We start from the raw sequence: 18,540 nt of genomic DNA on the forward strand, positions 1-18,540 counted from the left end.
ACACATATATGCACATATATATAAATACACACATGTACATGCACACACATAATATACCCATACACACTACATACATGTACATGCACATATACATGTACATGCACATATACATGCACACATACACACTACACATATGCACAAACATACACATACGTGCACACATGCAAACATACACACATGTACATGCACATATACATACACAATACACAATACACAATATACACATGCACACATACAAACCTACACATGAACATGCACACATACACAATACACACATGTACATGCACACATACACACTACACACATACACACTACACATGTACATGCACATATACATGCACGTATATACAGTACACACATGCACAAACACACACATACACACCACATACACATACATGTACACACATACAAATACATGTGTGTACATGCACATATACATGCACACATACACATTACACATATACACACGTACATACACACATACACACACATGCTCACACGTACACAGCATCTGCAGAAGCAAGGAGTTGGGTGGCCCACAAGCTCCCACGGTGGTGTAATGATAGGCTGTGCAGTCTGTAGTGGGCTGCAATGGCCGCCCTCAGCAAGACAGGAGGGAGGAGAGTACCATGGCAGCTGAGCTGAAGGCAGGCAATTTAGAGGCACCAAGTCCTAGTCTCTGCCCTTCTGATGGCACAGTGGCAGTGTGTCCATGACTCTCACCCCATGTACAGAGTCCTGAGCACCCTTTTCTGCCAGAACTCACCTACTAAGGCCGTTGGAGCTTGACATAGATTGGAGTGATTTTCATCTTCTGAGACTCTCAGCAATTTAAAAATATGAAATGGCCAGAAAGGTTAGCAGAGCCCTGTCTGTAGTCTGGCTACCGAACAAATAAACACGCTTAACAAACACAGAGCCCTGTAATCACAGTGGTCACAAATAATTACAAGGTTCGTCAACAGTATTAATTCGTAATGCACTGCAGATGGTGTAGCCCGGGAATGGAACGCATACAGGGGACCGTGTGAAAAGACGGTGTTCTTTATGCATAAGTGCCTTGGACAAAAGCTAAATTTGGGCAACTTTCGGAATGTGAAACAGGACACGAGCCCCATTCTTTCTCTAGCCACTCAGCCCAGATACTCAGAAGGAGCAGGGATGCCTTCAGTGCGCAGCCCTCCATTGTCAGCCTGCATTTGGCACCCATCCTTACGTACATCCACCCTTGGTGCATTTTACAGGCTCCTAATTGTATTGAATGCACGAATCTAAGTCATACTCATGGTCTGACCATTTGTTCTCGACTTATGGCTTATGGCACCGGTTGCGGAGGCCCTGGGACTTACAAGAGGTGGGCCTGGTTGCAGGAAGTAGGCGGTTCAGGTGGGCTTTGGCTGACCCTGTTTTTTGCCACGATTTCCTGAGCCTACACCACACGTTTACATATATATCATCCCTCCATGGGTTTTCTGCCACAACGGACTGAAAACCGACGACCCGTGAGCCCAGATGAGCTTTTCCACCTCAAGAGGTTTCTGTCAGGTGTCTTGGTGGCATCCCTGCAAAAGAACCTCCTGAGCCAATGAACGTGTTTTGAGTCACTGTATTAAAATAAAAAGTGGCAGGGGGAAATGCTCTACTTCTGGAGTTGTAGCAAGAGATCAAGTGACTGACGTGGGGACTCCAAGGCATGAAGTGGGTTCTGAGCCAGGAAACAGAGGTCTTGGGTGAGGGAGATGGGTTCTCGATCACCAACTGTAGAAGTGTGAGCTTGGTTGAAGGGCAGGGGGTTCTGGGACCTGCCCGAGGTGGATCCTGGACAAAAATGAGGATTCTAGGCCAGTACAGAGATGCATGCTGGGATTGGAAGCAGTAGGTTCGAGGACAGACACAGATGGGCTGTAGGCTGGCATCCCACCCCACGCTCCCAGAACGCCCATGCACTGTTCCTCGGAGCCCACGCTTCCTTGGGAACTCGCAGCGCGATGTCCCCAGGCCAAGCTGAGCAGCCCCTTCTCCCTCCAGTGAGCTGGGCATAACTGGCCGTGGCTAGCTAGACTGGGCCTCCCTGTGGGCAGGCGCCAGGTCTGCAACAGCTCCAGTCGGCAGCGCCCAGGCGGGGCCGGGAGCCGCCGATCTTCCAGGCTGTTCTATTTGCAATTTCATCCCACGTGTCCGCGGGGCCTCAGAAGTGTGTGTGGGATCCATCACAGGCAAGAGGGGCAAAGGGAAGGACACCGAGGGGAGGAGATGCGGGAGGGAGGAACGAACGGAGGGGCTGCGGGAGGGAGGAAGGATCGAGCGGGAACCAGGGAGACTGAAACGCGAAGCCCCCGGACCTGATGCGCGTACCCGGCGCGCGGCGGGGCGGGGCGCGCGGAGCCCCCCGCGGGCACGCGCGGCAGGTGCACGCGCCGGGGGTCCCGCGAGTCCCGCCCCGCCGCCCCCTCCCCGCCGCCAGGCGCGCGCGGCATTGTGGGAGTTGTGGTCCTCGGGGCCGCCGAGCGCAGCGCGGGCGGCACCGGCTCCGCGGGGCTCCGGGCTCGGGTCGGGCAGCGGCTGCGGGCGCGGCAGGGGGTGGCCGTGTCCCTGGGGCAGTGGCGTCGCCCTGGTCCCCGCAGCCGCCCGCGCAGGTAAGCAGCGTCTCGGGGACTGTGGGGCTACTGAGGACGATGCTCGGGGTGCCCGCGCCTGCATCCCCGGCCGGCCCAGGGCCCGCGGTCGCCTAGCACCGGCTGCGTGCTGAGCGCCGCTCGGGCTGGACCGCGCAGCGCAGCATCACCCCCACCTTCAATCCTCCCCCTCCTCCTCTCTTTTCAGCTTCCTCCTTCTTCGCCTGTTTTCCTGGTCCCCCATCCTCCTCAGCATCACCCACTTTGACCCACCTCCCTGTCCCGTGAATTGTCACGCGCCCTAAACCTCCTTCTCACTTTTCCAGGTAACCCTCACCATCTCCTCCCCTCAATACCTGCGTTAACGCATCTTTCTGACCTCTCCGGGGCCTGTGACACTGGCGGGAGATCGTGAGGAGGGAAGGTCCCTAGAAGGGAGGGATTCTCTCAGGACAGCTCTCTGCCCCCTTGGTACAGAGGATAACAAGCAACGCAGCCACCCGAATCCTCTCTTGTGGTGTGCTGTACCTTGTGATGCTTTCGGGGGTCCCTGGGCTTCACCTCAGGGTGACCCGGGCTGTTTAGCATCAGAAAACCTCCTGAGCTGGTCATCTGATCCGGGTTAACTGGGTCAAGTGGAGACTGCCTCCCCAGGCATTCCTCACGTCAGAAGTTATCTTTGATTGGACTTGGAATTTGGCCTTTATTCCCCAGAGCCCACTGATCTTTGAGATCTGAGGTGCGGGGCTGCATGATGCCGGTCCCTGATGGGGACCGATCTGTGAAGAGAGCCAGAAATGTGCCTCTACCCATCATCTTGCTGCCACACATTCTATCCAAACCAGAGTTTATTTTCTTGTCACAAATCCAGCTCTGGCTTTATGTGTCCCTCTCTGGGCGTAGGGGCCGCCAGCCTCCCGGGTTGTAAGTCAGGTCCCAGCTCCCTCTCTTAATGCTGGATTTGGTCTTGTGGAGAGATTGGAGTCTCTCCTTGCTAAGTATTTACTGCTTTGCCTTAGGAACGGCTCCTGTCTGCTTTGTCCCTGGAGTCTGTTCTGAGGAGGGGAAGGGCTGGTGGTGGAGCGCTCTCTCAGCCACCCACCTGGTGTTTTTGTATCTACTTTTGACATGAGCAGGTTGGCGGTAACTCAGTTTCAAGAGTCAGGTATTACCTGTCACCAACCCAGTCTCCGGGCATCCGAGGAAACCTCGGCAGTTTTAAGAGTTTCCTCAGAGTCTATGAACACCAGGTGAGAATCTCATGCAGAATCTTGGGAACTCTGGGCTGTCTTGAAGAGCAAGTGCAAAACAAAACACCTTTCTGGGGCTTTCCCCCTTTTCCCAAAGAGGAAGCAGCTGGGACCGATGGCATCACCCATGGAGGATGGGTGTCAAGCCTAACTCGGGCTCTGCATCTTGAGAAGAAGCTGACTTCTCCTCTCTCTGCTCCTGTACTTTTCCTAGAAGCATGAGTCCCCATGAATATTCAGCGTGTGTGTTTTTGTCTTCCTGAACATTATAGTCAAGTGATTCTTTATTCAGCCAACACCGGGACGGTGCCGGTAGGTGATGAATGAGCGCCGAAAGTTTTCCTTGACTCGGGGAGTGGACATCACCCCAGTCAGGTTTCTTCAGCCTTTGCCTTCCGCTTGGGGTGGGAGCCTTAGAGCATGCCCCACCTTCAGTTTGCCTGTCGATCACGCATGGCAAATTTATTGTGACATTATCCCCAGCCAGCTGACCGGTGAAAGCACTGGACCTTAGAGAGTGGGCGTGCCCTGCGGAGGCAGGTGTGTACACCTGGTCCAGCCTATGTCTAGTTTGGGTATATAACTTTTCTACTGTAGACTTCCAAGAGCTAGCTGGTCCAGATGTGGGGGGGCTGGTCTTGTTATTGTCTCTCTCCTCCCCTTGGGGAGGAGGGAGGATCACTGGAGTGCTCCAGCTGTGCTCCCCCAGGTGCTGTAGACTTAAGGCCCAGCTGGTTCAGGGAGTGGGGGGGGCTGGGGGGGAGGTCTTGTTATTGTCTCCCTCCTCCTCTTGGGGAGGAGGGAGGATCACTGAAGTGCTCCCCCAGGTGATAGAGCATTTTTGGGAGAACATGGATCTGACTGCACCACCTTGGAGTGTGAATGGGGAATGGTGCGTGGCAGAGAAACCTGGGGACACTCTGGGTTCTAGAGCCTTGAAGGGGGCACAGTCGGGCTTGCATCGTGTTTTACAGTGATTTGGCCTCCACGTCCCCCCACCCTCCACCCCCGCAAGCAGGGTGGTTGGCAAAGCTGTGTCAACCAACTGCTCTCAGAGGTGAGAAACTGAGTCAGGGGCTTGGAAGGTTTTCCCTTCTGTAACCCTGTGGGCGAGGCCACTAGGTCACCTCCTGGCTGAGTGGCAGAAAGAGCCCTGCCCCCACCACAGAGGTCACTCCAGGTCACCCACTTGCTCTTCCAACTGATATTAACCTGACTTACAGTGTGTTTGGGAAGAGGAGGGGGAATGTGATAGCCCTCTACTGTATGAGGCTGGATCTCCATCTTCCTGAAACTGTTAGGCCTTTTCCAGTCACAACACTCATGCTGCCGCTCTCTGGTTTCCATCCCAGGTTTGGACATCATGAAAGCCCTTTCATGGTGGCTGACTGCATTTGCAAATGGGACCTAAGGCAGAGCCACCCTCCGCCCCACTGCAGTGACTTTTCCTAGTGGGCCCAGCTGGCAGGCCTCACTGTTGATCAATGGAGCCCTTGGCAGGGACCGAGGGACAGTGGCAGCCATGCCTCCCCCTGCCACCACCACTCCTTCTGCCGCCTGCTAACCTGCACGCTGTGGGTGCCCTAGAGACCCCCAGAGGACTGACCATCTGAGCCAGCTTCCTTCGAGCGCCGAGTCCCCCAAGATGTGGCTGGAGTGGCTGGTAGCCTGGAGCTGGTCTCTGGACGGCCTGAGGGACTGCATCGCCACTGGTATCCAGTCCGTGCGGGACTGTGACGGCACAGCTGTCATCACTGTGGCCTGCCTGCTCGTCTTGTTTGTGTGGTACTGTTACCATGTGGGCCGAGAACAGCCCCGACCCCACGTATCCGTCAACTCCCTCCTGCAGGGTGTGGATGCCAACGGGTTACAGAACGGATCCATGTACTGCCAGTCCCCTGAGTGTGTGCGCTGCACGCACCACGACGGCCTCAACCAGAAGCTCTACCACAACCTGCAGGAGTACGCCAAGCGCTACTCATGGTCTGGCATGGGCCGTATCCACAAGGGCATACGGGAGCAGGGCCGCTACCTCAGCAGCCAGCCCTCTATCCAGAAGCCGGAGGTCTTCTTCCTGCCTGACCTCCCCACTACGCCCTACTTCCCCAGGGACGCCCAGAAGCACGATGTGGAGCTGCTGGAGCGGAACTTCCAGGCCATCCTCTGCGAGTTCGAGGCACTCTACAAAGCCTTCTCTAACTGCAGCCTCCCTCAGGGGTGGAAAGTGAACAGCACCCCCAGCGGGGAGTGGTTCACCTTTGACTTTGTCAGCCAGGGCGTTTGTGTCCCCAGGAACTGCAGGAAGTGCCCTCGGACTTACCGCTTACTCGGCAGCCTCCGGACCTGTATTGGGAACAATGTTTTCGGGAACGCCTGCATCTCAGTGCTGAGTCCTGGGACCGTGATCACGGAGCACTATGGGCCCACAAACATCCGAATCCGGTGCCACCTAGGTACGTGGAGGGGCAGAGAGAGTCCCCAGCACGATCTCTGGAGGAAGCCTCAAGTCCGATGGTGCCTTGGCTTCATGGGTGCTTTGGTCAAATACCAAAGGCGCTCATTCAGCTGGATGCTGCAGTGGCATGCACCTGCAGTCCAAACACTCTAGAGGCTGAGGCAGAAGGGTCAAGGCTTGAAGGGCTAGCCTGCACTATTTGTGTGCACTTGTATGCATGTGTGTGCCAGGGCCAGAGGTCAGCCTTGAGTGCTGTTTCTCAGGTGCTGTCTACTGTGTTTTGACAGGATCTCTGGGGGGGAGGGGGCGGCACTCACTGGTTAGGTTAAACTGGCTGGTCTCAAGCCCAAGAGGGCTCTATCTCTCCATTATCAACTCCCCAGCCCTGTGACTACAGTGTGTGCCGTGGTGGCTAGCCAGTTCACATGTCAGTTCTCCAACTCATGGTTATAACAAAAGCACTTTACAAAACTGAGCTGTATCCCCAGTTCTAGAAGACAAAAAAAACCCTTTTCTTGGTGGCGGTCTGTAAACAACTGTTAGTGCAGAAGGCAAAACTTGTTTCTTCTTCTTCTTCTTCTTTTTTTTTTTTTCTTTTTTTCGGAGCTGGGGACCGAACCCAGGGCCTTGCGCTTGCTAGGCAAGCGCTCTACCACTGAGCTAAATCCCCAACCTCAACTTGTTTCTTCTTATCCTCTCAAACTTTGATCCATTCTCCTGTGGTGCTCACACATGCTCTCTGCCAAGGGGGCCTTACACCAACCTAACCCTAGCACCTGGCAGGAAAAGCTCTATCTGAAAGAAGTCTGGAGGGGAAGGTGGTAACAGTGTTCTCAGTCTTTCCTGTCTATTCCGTGAGCCGCTGGCCACACGTGGCTGCGGAGGGCTGGGGCTGTGGTCAGTACAACAGCTGGTCTAACGCTCTCACTTGACTTAAGTTTGCGTATCCAGGTATGTCTGGTCGCTGCTGTGCTCTGCGATGGCTGACACAGAACCCACGGGGGTTCTGCTGGTGACAGAGGTCCCCGATGGCGCCCAGGAGGCTGTGTTTAAACTTTCCGAGTTTATCACATGGATAAATGGTGCCCGGTATTCTGGTCACTCTACTCAAATCTCAGGGGTCTTGTGCACTGTGTGCGTGGTCTTCAAATTGAGTCTCGAGTTCAGCTGCCCCTGTACCTAACCCAGAAAGCAAGGCCAGAGATCCCGTGGCAGAAGTTCTCCCTTGGGGATCTGATAGGATGAGGTGTGTCTCAGAGTGGTCACCAGAACTATAGATCATGGAAGCAGAGTTCACAAGTATACAGCGTCTTCTTCCTGGTGAAGAAAGCTAGCGACAGAGGCCACGGCCTCACTGGAGAACACATTAGAGCAGAGGGTGCTGAGCTGGGCGGCATGGCTTGCAGAGGATGAGTGTCCTGTTTAAGCTCTGGTGGGGTTCCCTAGTGTGCTTTTCAGGGCATCTGTGCCAGTTGCTAAGTTTCCCATCCCCTCTCCCCCCAGCAGCTCTGCTCCCTCTGCTCTCTGGGTGAGGATTCTGGGTAAGGTAAGGTTTGGACTGGAGATGTGGGTGCTGAGAAGCGACACTGTCAGAGGGTGACTTCAGAGGGGATTTGACAGGCAGGCAGGACAGGGTGGAAGCTCTAAGCTGGAGTCTAGATCCGTGGGCAGCAGGGGTGCTGGGCAGGGTCTGAGTCTCCACTGCCTCGCTCCAAGATGGACTCCCGGCACGCGTGTTGTGGAGAAGTTTGGGGTCACAACTCACTAAGTGGCCATTTGGCAGAGTGCCTGGCAATCTCCTCCTGAGTGTGGCAATGACTCTCATGACTACACAGTGCTGTGTAAGGCACGGCCTCTGCTCCAGGAAACAGTGGACCACAAGGCTCTGGAGGCCAGCAGGTTTGGACTCAGTCCCTTACCCGTCCACCAGGGTCAGACTCTGGGAACCCCCGGGGCTGTTTGGGGACCACAAGTAAGGGTGCATGTGGAGTTCTTGGCAAGTGGAGGCCATCACTACTACCAGGTAGGCTCTGATCCACACTATGGCTTTGGTTAATAAAACTCCGGTTGTAAACAGAGCTGGAGGGATGGGGTAGGAACAGACCAGGCGGGAGCAAACGGCAGACTCGGGCCAGGCTGCCACTCGGGGCTGTTGGCAACGGGAGTAAAGGTTTTTCTTTTGAAAGCTGATGCCTTGTGGGAGCTTTTGATTTACACGGCACTGGGATGAACCCCGAGTCTCCCGCATGCTGGGCAAGTTCGGAAACACTGAACTGAGCCTCAGCTACAGTGCTGTTCAAAGGCTTTGGGATGCGGAGGAGGGGAAGGCCTGGGAACCCATGTGGTAGGGATCCAGGTTGTTGGGTAGGCAGACTGGGAGCAGGGCATGTGTGGGCTTTGGGCTCTGGCGTTAATATCTGTGTGCAGGCACGTGTAGAATGTACACGCCTTGCAGTTTTGATCCTTGCCTCGGGCCAGCTAGCAACTTACAAGGAGTAATGCATCTTTGATTCCCCTGGGTGCAGCAGGAAATTGTCCTTTGGAAAGGGTTCTGCTGTAGGGACTTTTGCTTGGATGAAGCTAGCTGGTTTGAACTCAGCATCCTGGATTCCCATGGCTCCCAGGTCCTGAGGTCTTGAGGGCCTCCAGCTATTAACATAAGCAAAAGGGTCTAGGACCCAGACCAGATGGAACCAGCAGAGGAGGGATTTTGCTGGGAAACTCGGTGGCAGCCAGCCCGGCCTCATCAGTCCCCTGTCCTGAGAAAGACTGACCTATCTGTTGGGCTGTGAGGAGAGTCCCATATGCTGTTGGCTTTCATCCAACAGAAAGGGGATGGGGAGGTGGCTCAGTGGGTGAGGCACTTTCCCTAAAGCCTGTTGTGCTGAGTTTGATCCTCGGAGCCCTCAGAGGAAGGACCGAACCACCTCATGTAAGTAGTCCTTGAGTACTCATTCATGTGTGGTGTCACGTGTACACCCCACACAACACGGACACAAAGTTTTAAGTTAGAAAAGGAGTAGAAACAGTGGTGGTGCCTGTACCCAGAATGCTCAGGTAAGAGAGTTGAGAGTTCAAAGCTAGCCTGGGCAACACAGTGAGACCACACCGAATAAACAAAATAATGGTTCAGAGTTGTACTTCTCACGGCCCTGTGAGGCTGAGGCTGTGCTGGTTGCTAGGTGGATGTCTTAGTCAGGGTTTCTATTCCTGTGATAAAACACCATGACCAAGAAGAAGTTGTGGGGGGAAGGGTTTATTTGGCTCACAGTTCCACATAGCTGTTCATCTTTGGAAGAACTCAAGACAGGAACTCCAGAAGGATAGGAACCTGGAGGCAGGAGCTGATGCAGAGGCCATGGAGGGTGCTGCTTACTGCCTTGCTCCCTATGACTTGCTCAGCCTGCTTTCTTATAGAACCCAGGACAGCCAGCCCAGGGATGGCTCCACCCACAATGAACTGGCCCCTCCCACAATGGGCGGGGCCCCTCCCACAATGGTGCTACCACATCAACCACTAATTAAGAAAATGTTCTACAACTGTATCTTACGGTGGCGTTTTCTCAAATGAGGTTCCCTCCCTTCAGATGACTCTAGCTTGTGTGTCAGGTTGACAGAAGACTAGCCAGCACAGTGGGCGCGGCATTCTCTTCCACTCATGACCTACTCCACAAGGATCCCTAACACCATCGCCTCAGGGTAATCTTAGTCTTGGCGTGGTCGCAGATAGTGCAGTGTGGGCTCCAGGGGAATGTGTGGAAGACTGAAGCTTTTGTGTGCTCCGCAGAGCAGCCCAGCTCCGTCTAGCAACCTTGAAACCTGGCCACCTTCACTCTCAATCCTGTGCTTTTCCCCCCCAAGGTCTGAAGACTCCCAATGGCTGCGAGCTGGTGGTGGGGGGTGAGCCCCAGTGCTGGGCAGAAGGCCGATGCCTACTCTTCGACGACTCCTTCCTGCACACCTCGTTCCATGAAGGTGGGTGTCGCCTCTTTCAGGGCTTGCCCACCTGCTTGCTTTGTACTTATTAGACTTTCCAAAGAGAAGTTTTAGAGTACCAGACAAAACTTACCAGGAAGTCCCACGCCTCCCATGTCACCTTCCCATGCAGTGTCTCCACGTGGGTATTACAGGTGACAGGTCAGCTTCAGCCACCGTGACCTAAAGGCCGTCATCACAATCAGGCTCACTCTTAGTGTCAGATGATCTGTGGGTTGGGACTGCATCTAAACTGTCTATTCTGACAGTCTCACTACCCTGCATCCAGGCAGGCTTGGTGCAGAGAGAGGTGAGAGTTCTACATCTTCATCAGAAGGGAGCTAGGAGAAGACTGACATCCAGGAAGCTAGGAAGTGGGACTTAAAGTCTACACCCACAGTGATACACCCACTCCAACAAGGCCACACCTCCTCCAAGAGGGCCACACCCCCTTCAACAAGGCCACACCTCCTCCAACAGGGCCACACCTCCTCTAACAAGGCCACACCTCCTCTAACAAGGCCACACCTATTCCAACAAGGCCACACCCCCTTCAACAAGGCCACACCTCCTCCAACAGGGCCACACCCCCTTCAACAAGGCCACACCTCCTCCAACAGGACCACACCTCCTCTAACAAGGCCACACCTATTCCAACAAGGCCACACCCACTCCAACAGGAACACACCTCCAAATGGTGCCACTCCCTGGGCCAAGCATTTTCAAACCGCCAGAGTTTCCTTCACCCACCTTGCTCCAAAGCACAGGAGGCCTCATGAACATTCACCATTTGGGAAAGGGAGGTCTTTCCATGAGCACTGGCCCTACAGCTCAGGCCATGTTGAGTTGTGCCAGGGTTAGCCTGAACCCCTTATGCTCCTCCTCATCAGGTTCTGCTGAGGATGGCCCACGGGTGGTCTTCATGGTGGACCTCTGGCACCCCAACGTGGCAGCTGCTGAACGTCAGGCCCTGGATTTCATCTTTGCTCCAGGACGATGAGAACATTGCCTGGGCCGGAGCCAGGCTGAGTGGATGGGTAGACTGTGTTATTGCCTACCCTGACTGTGCTCTGATCTGTGCTGGGAGCATGAATGGCTTCCTGTCACTGCGGGGCATCTTTCCTTTGGTTACTGGGAACTTCCTAGGTTTCTTTCCCTTTCTGGCTATTTGCTGGGACTTCTGACCTACTAGTGTGTCCCTTTGGCTGTGACCAGAGGCTCTGTGCCTCTCCCGTCTGTGTCACTTTGCTACCTGGTGTCCTCTCCGTGTTCTGGAATAGAGTAACCAAATGGCTGTTTTGTCTAAATGTCATCATCTTAAACTTGTGTAGCTGTCTCAAGAGAGACCAAAAACAAAACAGAACAGAATGCCACAGACCAGAAGCCATTGAACCAGACGGCTTGGCCTCCGAGGTTGGGGTTTCAAGGACCCTTCACTGTCCCAGAGCAAGAGACAGCCTGCTGCCTACACATCTGGTTGGCCTCATTATGGGCTTGCCAGATACCATCAGGGTGGCGCGAAAGTCAGAGCCTGGGGAATCCGTCATTATTGCTGATAGACCCCGAATCTATATAGGCCCTTGTGGTGGTGACCAACCTGGGCCTTTTCTTTAGCCACAGCTTCCTACAGAGCGGGAGACCAAGTGAGGGTTCTCAGGTCAGCCATAGAGCAAGGATCCACTTAGCTCACTGCCTACAGAAGCCTACTGGTGAGCCCGGCCTGACACATGCTGCTGCTGTGGTTTCGAGTCCACAAGATTGTCAGGAGGCATGCTGGGTCGAACCTTTGCCACCCACCATGTGATCAGAGTATCCATCATGCTCAGCAGTCTATTGCCTAAGCGTTGACATTCATGATGCCTGTGTGTCCAACTTTCACACGCTAGACTCAGAGACGGCAGAGTTGTCGCCAGGTCTGTCAGCACTGTCACAGGAGCCCATGGGTGTGATGACACCAGAAACAGCTTCAGACCCCCGGATCCACAGAGGTGGTGCTGAGTCTTCTGTCTCCTGAGAAGACGCAGTTCTGTTTCCAAAGGGAAGGCCGGCTGGCGTTTCTGAGTCCAGCTGATGGGAGAATTCGGTCAGCCAGACACTCTCAGTACACACTCCGGAGCGGTGGCCCCGGAGGGGTGGTCTGGAGCGGGACAGAATAAACAGGTTGCCTTACAGGTCCGACATTAGGTCCAAATGCAAAACCAGCCACCTCAAGAAGGTAATTTGATGGTGTCAGTCCCACAATGGAGGGAAAAGCACCCAGAATATTTCTCTGCTCAGAGTTGGGGAGGGAAGGAAGGAAAAGCATCACGCTTCGGGGCTTTTGCACTTGGGGGTCTCAGCAGAGCCCCTCGAGGGGCATGATTCCCACATACCCTGACTGTCCCCACCACATGCCAAGGACATGGGTAGGGAACAGGAAGTATAAACGGAGCATTGCTGGTGAGCGATGCGGTCAAGTAGCTTGTGAGAGAAGGCGGGACCTGAGCAGTGTGGGGCTGTGGCTTTTGGTTCCCGAGTGGCATCACAGAGATGGCTGAGATCATGGTCAACACTGGGTGGGGACAAATGGCTGTCCTAACAGAGAGGAGCAGGATGTAGCTCAGAGTGGAGCACTGGCCTAGCAGGCCTGAGGCTCTGGGTTCCATCCCTACCAGGTACAGAATGTAAGTATGGGTAGGAACAGGCCTCTGTGATGTGAAGTCAGCTCCAGTGGTAAAATGGACAATATTTGTATTGTAAGAGTTACAGATTCTTCCATTTTCCTGAAGAAAGAAAAAAAAAGTCTTCAAGAAAGGTGGACTCAGGCTCGGCTCCTGGAGTTCACTCTCCTGCGGCTTCTGGAAAGCCATGTCCCCTCTCCTGGTCTCAGTTGGTTCCCTGCGGATAGGACCTGGACAGGCATGGGATCCCTTTGCATAGCAGAGCCACAGATTACCAAGAAGGGAAGGAGGAAGGACAGCCTCCTGGGCACTGGGTTGCTTGTATTTGCTCTCAGTGCTGGGGATGGATCTTACGGTCTTGTACATGCTAGCCAAACCCCCTACCACTGATCCCCACGCAAAACCCTAAGAGCCTGGCAAGTTTCGATTTGAGGGCTGGACTGGTCCTGACCAACCAGAATCCTGAATTCCCATCCTGTTATGTCAGGGTTGGGTGTGCGGCACCCAAGTTCTTATGCTGGGACTATTGAGCAAAAGACAGCCAAGATGCCCACATAGGAACTGCAGAAGACTGGCCGGTCCCACTGTGGAGTCCATCGGCATCCTGGGGCAGCTATGCTTGAAGCCAAACCTGCCTGTTGACTTTGAGGCTTCACAGGCAAAGACACCGCACCGATTACTGAGCCAAGTTTGAGTGGTGCTTTCTGTCCTGAGCCACCAGAAGTCCCAACCCACTCAGTCTTGTCCTTGGCATGAGTCTCCTGCTTGCTTCATTAGCTTAGCCTGACTTTTTTTCATCAGGCAGTATGATGTCAGCATTCTGAGGACGAGAGGGCCTGTGCAGGTACACACATGCACTAATGTGTGTAGGCTAGGGGCCGAGGCTTTTCTAAGGATCCCCGCTTCGCTGCAGGCACCGGAGCCAGCAGGCTTCCCCGACATTTACTCCTTAGCTGACTGCTGCTTGCCAGATGTAAACACAGCGAACGGGGACAGAAAGAGGCCACGTAGAGCTGCTGACAGATGGCCATGGACACACTCAAGCTGACTGTGGTGCTAGGTGGCAGGAGGCGTCCATATGGGACCTTCTGGTCACCTCCCTCCTACCTCTCTCCCTAACTCCACTTCTTCCCACGTGGGAGCTGACCTCGAGTTCATGGTGACTGCTTAGGGGTTTTCGTCTGGTTTGTTGCACGGCTGGGGAATCTAGGGCTGCATGCATGCTGGGCAAACATTACTGTTGATTTACACCTACGGGTAGGATTCTAGGCACCCAGTTCACCATTCAGCTGCCTTCTAATCCTGTACTGGGCAGGTGCTTTGCCACTGAGCTATGCCCCCAGCCCCTTGCTGGAGGAGTCTAGGGAGGGGCTCTACCACTGACCCAAGCTGTGTGAGGCCTGAGCTCCGTCCCAGCTCAGCTGTGGTGCTGGGGATGCCTGCTCTTTGTGTTTCTCCTCAGCAAAGACTCACATAGCCTCTTCTGATGCGAGTTAAAATGTAGCCATCCGATTTACAATGTAGCCATCCCGAGGCAGTTTAAGGTGCTAGGATGGCTACCCCACCCCCCACCCCCACCCCCGTGTAATCTCCAGTTCAGATTTGGGTGTCCTGCTGGAGCCTGTGTATTGCCCATCTCCTAAGGCGTGGACATATACCCAGGCCCCACCTTGGTACGGAGGCCCCAAACAGCTGATGTCCTTCCTAGACGCTCCCAGAATGCCTTTTACTGGGGTGCCTGGAGGGCCAGCATCTTCTAGACTTTGGCAAGAAGACAAAGACATTGAGCAAGCTGACCGGGAGTGGGGCTCGGGGGTGGCAGTGTGGGGGATGGAGAGACACAGGACACGATAATAGCTTCTCACTGTCCCTGGTAATAAGCGCTGTAACGAGAGCCCAGGCTGATGCCGGCACCAGCTTGGCGCCTGGGGAGTGGGGTGAGTACAGTGCCTCCACAGGCCTCTGGCCAGAGCCCTGAGCCATTACCTTGGCATGCTGGGGCCTGACTGTGGAAAGGTGGGACAGAGAGGGACTGCCACTCAGCAGTTTTCACGCAGGAGTCAAAGACACACAGGAAGAACACTGGCCACTCTCCCCTCGGGAGCCAGCAGTTGAGGGCTGGGAGCAGGTGTGTATACTGGGCAGAAGGTGGGTGCAGACTGTGAGCACCCTGGTGCATGACTCCCCGGAACTGCATCTCAAGATGGTAGGCACCTGTCATCCATCAAGTAGACTGGCTCCTTTGTCTACTGCTAGGTCTGTCACTTACTGTGCATCCTCTCTGGGCTGTGGGCCACAAGCCCTCCCCAATGACAGCCACAGCCTTCAGGAAGCCCTGTCGCCACTGCTCTCCCTGCTTTCTGCCCACTTGGGAGTGGTGACCTCCCAGCCAAGGACAGGCAGAGCCTTTCGTGCTGAAGCTCCTTTGATAGGCTGGCTCCTCAGCGTCCTCACCAGGCCTGCCTCTCCCACGAGCTACCTACCTAGCCCCTCTTCACACTCAGCATCCGGTCTGCCGATACATAGGTGTGGCAGAATCCTGCAGCGCCCGTAACCGATGACTGTACGTTGGCTTGGACATCCAGAATTCCCTCTCACAGCTCTGGAGGGCAGGAGTCTATCTGGGCCTCTTCACTCAAGCAGGTCTGTTCACCGGTTCCTGGTACCCAGTGGCCATTGGCTTCCCCCTCAGCCTCCCTGAATGCACCAAGAATGGCACTTAGGGTCTGCCTGGACACCATGGCACCACAGGACTGTTTCCACACGTGTCACTTGGAAGTGATGTGACTGGATTGTTTCCCGGGGGCCCAGGTCATTTCCCTCGTGGGAATTGATGGCCAGATGAATCTCTCCTGGGAACAGTGCCCCACAGTTCAGAGTGGGGCAAGGAACTGCCCCTAGCAAGGTTTGGTGTTCTCAATCCCCTGTGGTTTCTACTGTGGACAGTGTGTGGGATCTTTTATTCAGGCACACGGTGACATTCTGGGTGTCAACTATGCAACTGAGGATAGAGCTCTCCTGCAGACACTGGCCCCTAGCACTACCATGGAGGGCCTGGGGTTCACCTAGTACAATGTGAGTCTGCCATAGACCAGGCAGAGCCTCTGCTCTGGGAACATCCCACTTTTAGAGGGTGATTTTAACAATGTGGGACTGGGGCCATATACAAGCTGTCCTGCAAGGCCAGACACCTAGGATGCTGGAGCAGAAAGCTGGGGGTGGATCTTCTTTCCCAGCAGCCTCCAGGACAGCCACTAGAGATTGTGGGAGCAGTATCAGGTATCCCCCTTGACAGAGCAAATCGAATGCCTGCAGCAGTTCAGGACCTGAATTCCTATGTTAGCCCTGGGGTAAGGGGCCAGGGGTCCTGCAGACCCAAGGGGAGTAATTCCCAAGACTCATTTTGGTGTAAGTGGCAAACAGCTTACATATAGAAACCACAAAATAATCATCATCATCCCCTAAAAACTGTTAATGTCGAGCAGCCCCCCTGCTTCAGGCAGCAGGAGGCCTGCCTGGCTGTGACCAGGAATGGGGAGGAAGGGGCCTTCATATAACTTCCCCAGTCCTGCCCATCCACACCCTGGAGAGGCTGGCTGGCAGTGAGCTCGCACAGTAGTTCAGGCAGCCCCGAACATGCATCTTCCTGCCTCTCCTCAGAGCTGGGATTACAGGTGTAGACACTCAGGTGGCTTAGCGGGTAAGAGCAAGCACACAGTGCAAGCCTGAAGACCCAAATTCAGAACCCAGTACCCTCATAAAGAGTTCACCAACCCACACATGCACATGACGGCAACCACGGCACTGAACAGCCAGGTTGGTGAAGCTGTGTCTCAAAGGAATAAGGTGGGGAATTACAGAACACACCATGTCCTTCTCTGTCCTCCACACATGTAACACACACACACACACACACACACACACACACACACACTAACCACTCGAGATGTCCATGCTGAAGAGGGTCGGTGTTCCTGACTTATAGAAAAGCTCCCGAGGATTTTTTTAAAAGAACCTCCATTCAGGGCTTCTCACCCAGTGGTGCTCAAGCCATACCTCATCCTGTTACAACTGGATTTAGAATAAGCTCATGGGAGGTACTCAGCTGCCCAGCACTGGTCCTTAAAATCAGCTGTTTTAGTAGAAGGCACTGACTGGTGGGTTCAAAGTCACCCTGCTAGGGTGGACGGGAGAGGCTATGGTTTACAGACAGCAGAGGGAGGCCGGTGACATTCCTTGAGATAGCTTTCTGGAAGGATCCTCAAACACGGTAGTTGGTAGTGCCACGAGCAGGAAGATTCAGTGCCTCTGCACTCCTGAGTACCGAACTCCAGCCATACCATAGGCTGTTGCTCACCAAGGTCAGCACCAGGACTTAGCACCAGTTAGCAGAAGGGAGAGCATGCTGTGCAGTGCACCTCTGTCAGAACAAGCTGTAAATTAATCATGAGGCTTCCTGAGAACTGGCAACAAACTCAGAATGAGTTTCTTTCCAGAACTGGTCAGGGGCGGAGATCAATATACCTGTGCCTGATTGGAAGCAGGACAATCATGGAAGACTGGAGATCACTGTGGTGTGTATCGCCACTGACAAGCACACTGGTGTGTACAGTCCATGGGGAAACATACAGGCAGCCCTCCAGATCCATGAGTTCTGTACCTGTGAGGCCAGGGAATATGGGGAAAGAATTCCCATCTCGCCACCATGCACAGTCTCTACAGCATAGTACAGACACTCCCTGCACAGCAGGCTTGTGGGGTTGGTGCTGCCCATCACCTGAGGTGAGGTCAGTCTACAGGTCTGTGTGTATGGGTTCTATGCAGAGGCTCTGTGCTCTAACGGCGACTTTAGAATTCTGTATGGAGAAGGGGCAATGAAAGAGACTGCACAGGCACACTCCGCGTCCACACTGACCTTTACTCTGTCACAGAAATAAATGCTAGTCAGTTACTCAGAGCTCAGTTTGGTCATTTTATTTTTGAACCTTTGGGAATCTGCTTCATAAGCCTGGAACTCAGCACCATAAGGTTGCAAAGCACCATGGGTACCGCAAGTAAAGTCAGCTGAGACTCCTGCAGCTGCCTTCCTGAGCCTGCAGCCTGCTCTGCACTGTACTCCAGTCACTCGCACATGACAGAGCCTGAGCCCACTCAGTTTCATGCAGCTGCCACTGAAGAGCAAGGTCCTGCTCAACCGTTAGCACTGGGGACACGGCCCCGTGACAGCAGACCGTTAGCACTGGGGACATGGCCCCCTGACAGCAGACCGTTAGCACTGGGGACACGGCCCCCTGACAGCAGACCGGCTGCACCCAGCTCACAGCAGGTTTACCCCATGCTTCAGCAGCTTCTGCTTGGCTTTGCCCGAGAGGCTGAAGGCACAATCCTGAGGGTTCGGGAAACCAGAGCTGCGGGCAGTGGGTGCCAGCTGCTGGAAGTAGGTCTCCTGGGCAGGGTTGCTGCAGGCGTACACAGCTGTGGAGGCATTCCTATCGGGAGGAAACAGGACAATGGCTCAGGGGTGGCTGGGGGCCCTAGCTGGCCACCCCAACACCACTAATGCCTGCTGTAGCTCGACTGTTGCT

At 54.4% G+C, this 18,540-nt stretch overlaps 2 protein-coding genes across 30 annotated transcripts in view; one reads left to right on the forward strand and one right to left on the reverse strand.

The window, feature by feature from the left end:
• Positions 1–1,855: 1,855 nt before the first annotated feature.
• Positions 1,856–12,470, forward strand: Asphd2 (aspartate beta-hydroxylase domain containing 2). 10 transcript variants are annotated; one of them, XM_087579062.1, is made up of 7 exons: positions 1,856–2,216; positions 2,824–2,941; positions 3,752–3,865; positions 4,080–4,177; positions 5,218–6,318; positions 10,182–10,295; positions 11,186–11,589. In XM_087579062.1, the coding sequence occupies exons 5-7, from the start codon at positions 5,511–5,513 to the stop codon at positions 11,293–11,295; spliced, it is 1,032 nt and encodes a 343-aa protein (XP_087435188.1). In that variant the 5' UTR covers positions 1,856–2,216; positions 2,824–2,941; positions 3,752–3,865; positions 4,080–4,177; positions 5,218–5,510; the 3' UTR covers positions 11,296–11,589. The 10 variants fall into 10 exon arrangements, with proteins under 10 accessions (XP_087435188.1, XP_087435186.1, XP_087435189.1 ...); XM_087579060.1 differs by having other exon boundaries at positions 1,863–2,216; positions 3,963–4,177; XM_087579057.1 differs by lacking the exon at positions 1,856–2,216 and adding an exon at positions 2,484–2,636 and having other exon boundaries at positions 3,963–4,177.
• Positions 12,471–17,853: 5,383 nt separating this feature from the next.
• Positions 17,854–18,540, reverse strand: part of Hps4 (HPS4, biogenesis of lysosomal organelles complex 3 subunit 2) — a 30,846-nt gene continuing 30,159 nt past the window's right edge. For 19 of the 20 annotated variants that reach the window (XR_015634021.1, XR_015634026.1, XR_015634020.1 and 16 more), the window contains one exon: positions 17,915–18,444. Coding sequence is in view for 5 of the 20 variants with exons in the window: in XM_087578555.1 (XP_087434681.1) it covers positions 18,273–18,444 (172 nt within the window). In the remaining 15 variants the exon portion in view is untranslated. Of the gene's footprint in view, positions 18,445–18,540 lie in introns of all 20 variants that reach the window. The other variant, NM_001107148.3, reaches the window with a different exon arrangement.

Source organism: Rattus norvegicus, chromosome 12 (assembly GCF_021556685.1).
Source record: "Rattus norvegicus strain SHRSP/BbbUtx chromosome 12, alternate assembly SHRSP_T2T, whole genome shotgun sequence".
In the NCBI taxonomy this organism is placed as follows: Eukaryota; Metazoa; Chordata; class Mammalia; order Rodentia; family Muridae; genus Rattus; species Rattus norvegicus.

Bases quoted from the DNA above. Each gene is read 5' to 3' on its own strand.
- Asphd2 (XM_087579062.1), top strand. From the start codon at position 5,511: ATGTGGCTGGAGTGGCTGGTAGCCTGGAGCTGGTCTCTGGACGGCCTG. The intron at 6,319-10,181 runs GTACGTGGAGGG...TTCCCCCCCAAG, and splicing joins CCGAATCCGGTGCCACCTAG to GTCTGAAGACTCCCAATGGC. The intron at 10,296-11,185 runs GTGGGTGTCGCC...CCTCCTCATCAG, and splicing joins GCACACCTCGTTCCATGAAG to GTTCTGCTGAGGATGGCCCA.